Source organism: Athene cunicularia, assembly GCF_003259725.1.
Source record: "Athene cunicularia isolate RWA chromosome 6 unlocalized genomic scaffold, athCun1 chr6_part1, whole genome shotgun sequence".
Lineage (NCBI taxonomy): Eukaryota > Metazoa > Chordata > Aves > Strigiformes > Strigidae > Athene > Athene cunicularia.
This window is the reverse complement of record NW_020799105.1, coordinates 20,189,897-20,196,160: the sequence shown is the minus strand read 5'-3', so window position 1 is coordinate 20,196,160 and position 6,264 is coordinate 20,189,897. Positions and strand designations below refer to the sequence as shown.

Below are 6,264 nucleotides of genomic sequence, written 5' to 3'. Positions count from 1 at the left end.
GCCCGGGAGGAGGCGGCGGCGGCCCGGCCCATGCCGCAGCTCTGTTTTCTCCCCTGCAGGCTCCTCGCGGTTTGCTCCGGCGGTTACACAACACGCCCCGTTTTTTAAAGGAACGGCCGTTGTTAACGGAGAGTTCAAGGAGCTGAGCCTGGATGATTTCAAGGGGAAATACCTGGTTCTCTTCTTTTACCCCCTGGACTTGTGAGTGCGGGTTTCTCTCCTTGCAGATGGGCCTCCCGCCTGGCTGAAGGTCATCAGAAGCGCTGCACATCGTTGCTGTCTAAAAACTGGCTGGTTCTACCTTATTTGGGCTAATCTTGTAAGGCAGATGTGGCTGTTTCTAGAGTGTGAGTGATAAGACTTGGGGGGCAGATGGCCATTGTGTTCTAAAGCAATGGGCCTGGTGGCTGCAGAGCATCTTCTCCCTGCTGGGATTGCTTCAGGAGGTAGATGTGGCCTTGCAGGTGTGATTCCTCGTACAGTCAGAGCCCGGGATGAGGGTTCTGCCTTGCAGATTGGGGTCGTGTTGGAGACTCTCTCCATTTAAGCAGTAAGGCCAGCAGAACTGCAGCTAGACAGCTCCGAAGCAAAAGGTGAATAAATGAGGTTGAGCCTGTCCAGCAGATGGATCGCCAAGAGCAACCTTGTGTACGTGGGCACGTGGGGGAGGATTTAACCTGCAGTCCTTTCTGCTCTAGTTTCCAAAAACACTCTGTCTAGAGAGTGTCTTTGCAAAAATCTGTCTAGAACTAAGAGTTTAAAACCGTTGAAAAACTGTGCCAGCTAGTGGCTATGGCAGCTGCTCTGAGACTGACTGGTTAATCTTGAGCAGGAAACACAGATAAAATTACCAGGCTAAAGAAAACTCTCTGCTGCATTAGTGCATAGAAACAGACATGAGTGTCTTTTCTAAAAAATTATCTGAAAAGATTAGAGAATCATTACAGCCTGTTCTCTCTTCCCACCCAGCACCTTTGTCTGCCCCACAGAAATTGTGGCTTTCAGCAACAAAGCAAATGAATTTCGTGATGTGAACTGTGACGTTGTGGCAGTTTCTGTGGATTCTCATTTTTGTCATCTGGCCTGGATAAATACGCCACGAAAGGTACGAATTGGGCAGCTGTTTGAGTCTTTCTCTGTTGATTTGTTTTCTTTTCACGGGAGTTTCTGAGAAGGATTAAATAAACAGTTGTGCGATCACCAATTTGAATAATTGCTTAATGTGTTATGTGATTAACTGCTACATTTGATGATATAATTTAACCTCAATCTTTGTTTTTCTTGCTCTTTTCCTTAATAATTTGGGATTTTTTTACTTTGTTTTGCTCTCTTGATAGTCTTGTGTTTTACATAATGTTTACCTTCAAAGATGAATGCTCTATACATGTCACTGTCCTAAATTGCGTGTTAGAGCTGATGGTCTGTGTGCACCATCGGAGAAATTGGACACCAGCTGTTTAGTCATTATTGTTAACCCATACCTAACAGTGGTGGCTTCAGAATGGAAGCAGAAGAACCACCAGTTTATTATTAACTGACTTGCTGAAATGGTTCCACTTTTGCAATACAAACAGAGCTCCTCAGCTTTCTTCGGGGAAAGAAAGTGATAAAGACGGCCTCTTACTGGTGAGGAGCCTCTTTCAGATGTATATAAAACCACGTGCTTTTGATGACGTAAAGCCTGTCACTAGTTTGGCTAGTTGTAGAGAATCAGAAGTGTCATAGAAGGTGTGGAAGCACCAGTGCCATCCATCAGTCATTCTCCGTGTGGTCGTGTGGCCAGCGGTCTGCAGTAGTGCTCACAGACTGGGAGGCCTTCAGGTGTGTAGTTCAGCTCTTGGGACATACAGGGGAGAGAGGAGAGTTTGCTGGATTTAATATGGCTTGGGTGAGTCTACTAAGAGTATTTAACTTTCTTCATGCTTTGTTTAAAGCCCTAAAATGTGACCGTGGACTGACTTCACCACTTGATGCAAAAGCTGTTGAGTGTGTGCCACTCGGGCACCGCTCAGTTCTTGTGTAGCAAAACGCCCTGGAAGGGGTGGAAATAATTCTGTGGTGGCACAGGCAGGAAACTGTCACCCAGAGAAGCAAAGGCCTTGGTTTGGCTGAGAGCTGTGCTCAAAGCTCAGTGTATGAGAACTCTGTTGCAGGCATGCGTTTGCAGGATCAGGGTCTGAGTGACTGAGATTACACAATGATTCACTGATGATGCCAGGAATAGAAAAGCTAACAAACTCCAGGCTTGTTTCAAGGGTAGAGAGCTTATCTCTCTTGCAGTTCCACTGTGTGGCAAAACTGAAAGAAATCTTGGTTGACTCTCCAAATAGTACTTAAATTTATTTGGGGGAGGAAAAAATAATAAATGCACTAAATAGAGAGAGCAGCAGACCTCTGACATACCTAGTGTGGCTGTTAGAAACTTTGTTTTTTGTCCAGTCATAGTTCGCAGGTTTGGTTTCCTTTCCCTCCCCACTGTGTTAATCTTGTTTAATTTTGATCATTTTAAATATTCAGTAGAAATTTTTGTATTCAAAGCTCCTGAATAGGATACAAGGGAAATCTTTCTGAAAATTTATGACTGTTGTCATAGGTAGCCTTCTACCACCAAAATAAACAATTCTAAAATGATCGTGCAAAAGGAGTTTTCATGTTCCAAAGAAACCAAATGTTCCCGACTACTTTTAAAAAAACAAACCAAACCCAAGTAAACAACACCACCCCTTGGCCCGTGATTCCTTTCATGGAGCAAATGGCATGAATGTGTTTTGTTGTTAGTATACCTTCAAGAGCACTGAATCCAGCAGCTCAAAGAAGGATAATCATAAAAAGTGTTTTGTAGCAAAATGGAATCTTACTCTGTTCTCTAGAGCGGCGGTTTGGGCAAAATGAATATTCCAGTTCTGTCAGACCTCACAAAACAGATCTCCCGTGATTACGGTGTGCTGCTAGAAGGACCTGGCATAGCACTAAGGTAATGCATGATTGCTGGTAACTCTGTTATGACACAGCCCAGTCTAAACCACCGTGAGCCATACTGTTCCCTCCTGCAGGGGAAACTGCACAAGGATCAAATGAGGACTGTAAAATGTTATTTTTTTTCTGCAGAAATTCTGCTGGATCCCACCCTAGGAAAAGAGCATGTGGCCCTTACGGCCATTAAGTTGAGAATGGTTCCAGGCCCCTCTGAGAGCATGCAGGGGAAAGCCAGCTACTCTGCTCTGAGTGAGTGGAAGAACTCCATGTCACTAAGGAAAACAAGAGTAGGACAGAAGAGCATTTTACAATTTTTTTACATTTTTTCACAATTTAGGCCTGTCCTATTTTCTTTTTTTTTGTTTTTGTTTTCTTTCTTCTGAAGGGAGAAGAGACTGTCTTAACTTCTGTGTGAGAAGTTTCTGAAGCAGTTGTCCTAGAGGCCACTATAGTCAATCCCATAATTATAATAAAAAACCCCAACATTTCCTTCTCCACCATGGGAATACTTACTAAAAGAATAGTGATTCCTGAGAAACATTGGATTGGGTAGGAGTCTTCTGGAGACCTTAAGTTCCTGATCTCTTTGGGTCAGGAACTTATTAATTACTATGATTAAGACTAGGACTTTGTTTTTTCACAAATGTTTATATGCAATAGCTTAATGCATAAGCAGATCTTCACTCCATACTTTCAGATTTTCCTATCAAAAAGTCATGGGAAGGATGCCAGCTATCAACTTTGACATATAGGTGGAATTAGACGTTCTACCTTTGTTACACATCTATCTCAATTTAATAGTCTTTATATATAGTTTGTAATTTCACAGTACTGTACCGGTGGAGTGGTTCTTGGCTTTTGATCACTAAAAGGGAATGTATCAAATGCTGTATTGCTACTCCTGACCACCTGCACCTAAGAATAACTATGTTGCTGAAATGGTTCATCCAGTTTCTTGTGTTTGGTCTTGGAATGTGATTTCCATTCCCTACATTCTTGCTCGATTACAGAGGTCTCTTCATCATTGATCCAAATGGAATCATCAAGCATCTAAGTATCAACGATCTCCCCGTTGGTCGTAGTGTGGAAGAGACCCTCCGCTTGGTGAAAGCATTCCAGTACGTGGAAACGCACGGAGAGGTTTGCCCAGCAAACTGGACTCCAGACTCCCCTACAGTAAGCACCTGCTAAATATCACTTTTCTAAATATAGACAATGGCATATTTCTGCATGTCTGAAGGGCTGAGAACCACTTTAACGTGAGGGGCTTGACTGAATCTGTGCCTGTTGTCTAAATCTGAGGCTTTTACCAGTCGGACAAATTCAGTCTATTTGTATGATACTACATGTGGGATTTCTGTGAAGAAAGCTGCTGGTTTTCTTTTAGAAGACACAAATTGTCTTTAAAACTCTAAATTTAACTTGCACTCTCCACTAGTTGTCTTCAGATTTTTTACTTAATGCTAGCAGAAAAAATATGTTATATACTTAAAATTTGCAAGTAGGAGCTTGTACATTATTTCAGCTTTCATCTTTGAACCACGTGCAGAAATAAAGTTTCTGTAAAGTATGCATGGATTTTCTTGGATAAAGTGTCAAATCTGGATTTTTTTCATCCTTGTTATAGCATATAATAACAAAACTTTCTTTTCTTGACAGATCAAACCAAGCCCAGAAGCTTCTAAAGAATATTTTGAGAAAGTACATACATGAACACTCAAAATATGTGGACAAAACTCTTAGTTACCATACAATGAAGACATTAAGAAAGCAGCTGTGATCATAAAAAATCAAAAATAAAAGTCCTCATTTTCTGATGCTTAAAATGAAATTAAATGTTGAAATATTTACTGACTCCCTTGTCTTCTTTAAAAAGAAGGATAAAAACTAAGGCTTTTTTCCCTCCCCTTTTGCAACCTGTTTCATTAATTTGTGACTATTAATCTTCTTCCTGAATATGTAATAACAGGTACACAAAATACAGTTGTATTCCCACTAGATTTTTCCTCTTTTCATAACTGTTTTGGACCAGAAAGTGTCTGCTGTTTTCTTCTCACAGGAAAAATTAAATTCTGTAAGAAGAGTTTGAAACACTGGCGACAATACAGAAAATAGAATTTTGATACATGGGTTGTTTTAATGAATTTTGCAGAGGAAGAGATGAATGTAACAAAACTTTAAAAATCCCAGGTTTTGTTGTGTAAATGCACTGTAACTTGAAATGAATGTAAACATGTGCCATTTCAATCCTGCATATAGCCAAAGATGCAGTGCAGCTACACAGAAGCATTAGCAACCATGAACATCCAAACTTGAAACCCTATAGTGTACTCACTGCAGCTTAATGACAAGTCTTCTGTCACTTAAAGCATTGTTTATTTGCTTGAATCTCTCTGTTAATACTGCTTGAAAACAATATAGTGTATCTCTAACTGTAATAATAAATCTTAACAGTGGCTAGCAGCAGGTGTGTTGCTTTGCTTTTCTTTCACTTTTTCCCTCAAGATTCCTGTTTCCCTCTTTTTGAAGAAGTTGGGTAAGTTGCATTGCCTTAGAAACTATCTTCTGTACCTTGGTTCACAGCAAGTAGTTAATGGCTGCTACTGCTTTTGTGTGTTTACTGGTGTAGCCAGTAAGTAGTGAGTGTGCTGCTGTGAAGGGCTGGATAAATCGATAGAATACTGAACGGGTTTGTATTTTTCATCTTCTGCCCTTGTGAGCAGGGGAAAGGACTCAGGATAAACAGAAGCACGAGGGAACTGCCTTGGCAAAGTGGCTGTTAATGTCCTAAGAGCTTTATAACAGGTCTCGACGCTACAGTGTAAGTGAAAGGATGAAAAAACCAAGCCTGTGATGCTCCAGGTTTCAGTGCTTGCACACCTCAGTCCCAGCGTTGTAAAACCACTAGTACCCGCGCAATTTTTCTAATAACCCTGATCTCCTGGAACGACAAGGTGTGAAGTTAAACCCCTGCGCAGCTCAGTAATACAAAATAACATGCCAGCGGTGTTGGTGGCAGCCATTCGTGCCTGTGAAACACACTGATCTTTTACCTGGCTGTCTCTTCCTCTTCATCACTTTAAGTGAGAGTGGAGGCGGCAGGGGATTTCTCTGCAGTCCTGCTCCTTGGCTCTGCCTTCCCGGGTCGCGCAGGTGGAAACTGCTGGAAGGGGAAAAGGCGATCGGACCGTTCCTAGCGGCGATCCGCTCCGGCGCCTGCCCTGAGGGGAGCCGCGGCCTGCAGGCCGCGGCCTCCCTCCTCCTCCTCCTGCTGCTGCTCAGGGCGGG

General features: G+C 42.2%; 2 protein-coding genes across 2 annotated transcripts in view; both read left to right on the top strand.

The window, feature by feature from the left end:
• Positions 1-5,439, top strand: part of PRDX3 (peroxiredoxin 3) — a 7,966-nt gene extending 2,527 nt beyond the window's left edge. Inside the window, exons 3-7 of the mRNA XM_026851533.1 lie at positions 10-201; positions 970-1,105; positions 2,871-2,974; positions 3,987-4,152; positions 4,636-5,439. Of these exons, the coding sequence (XP_026707334.1) occupies positions 10-201; positions 970-1,105; positions 2,871-2,974; positions 3,987-4,152; positions 4,636-4,689 (652 nt within the window). The 3' untranslated portion in view covers positions 4,690-5,439. The remainder of the gene's footprint in view (positions 1-9; positions 202-969; positions 1,106-2,870; positions 2,975-3,986; positions 4,153-4,635) is intronic.
• SFXN4 (sideroflexin 4) overlaps positions 5,198-6,264 on the top strand; it is a 13,971-nt gene continuing 12,904 nt past the window's right edge. Inside the window, exons 1-2 of the mRNA XM_026851532.1 lie at positions 5,198-5,203; positions 5,482-5,512. Of these exons, the coding sequence (XP_026707333.1) occupies positions 5,198-5,203; positions 5,482-5,512 (37 nt within the window). The remainder of the gene's footprint in view (positions 5,204-5,481; positions 5,513-6,264) is intronic.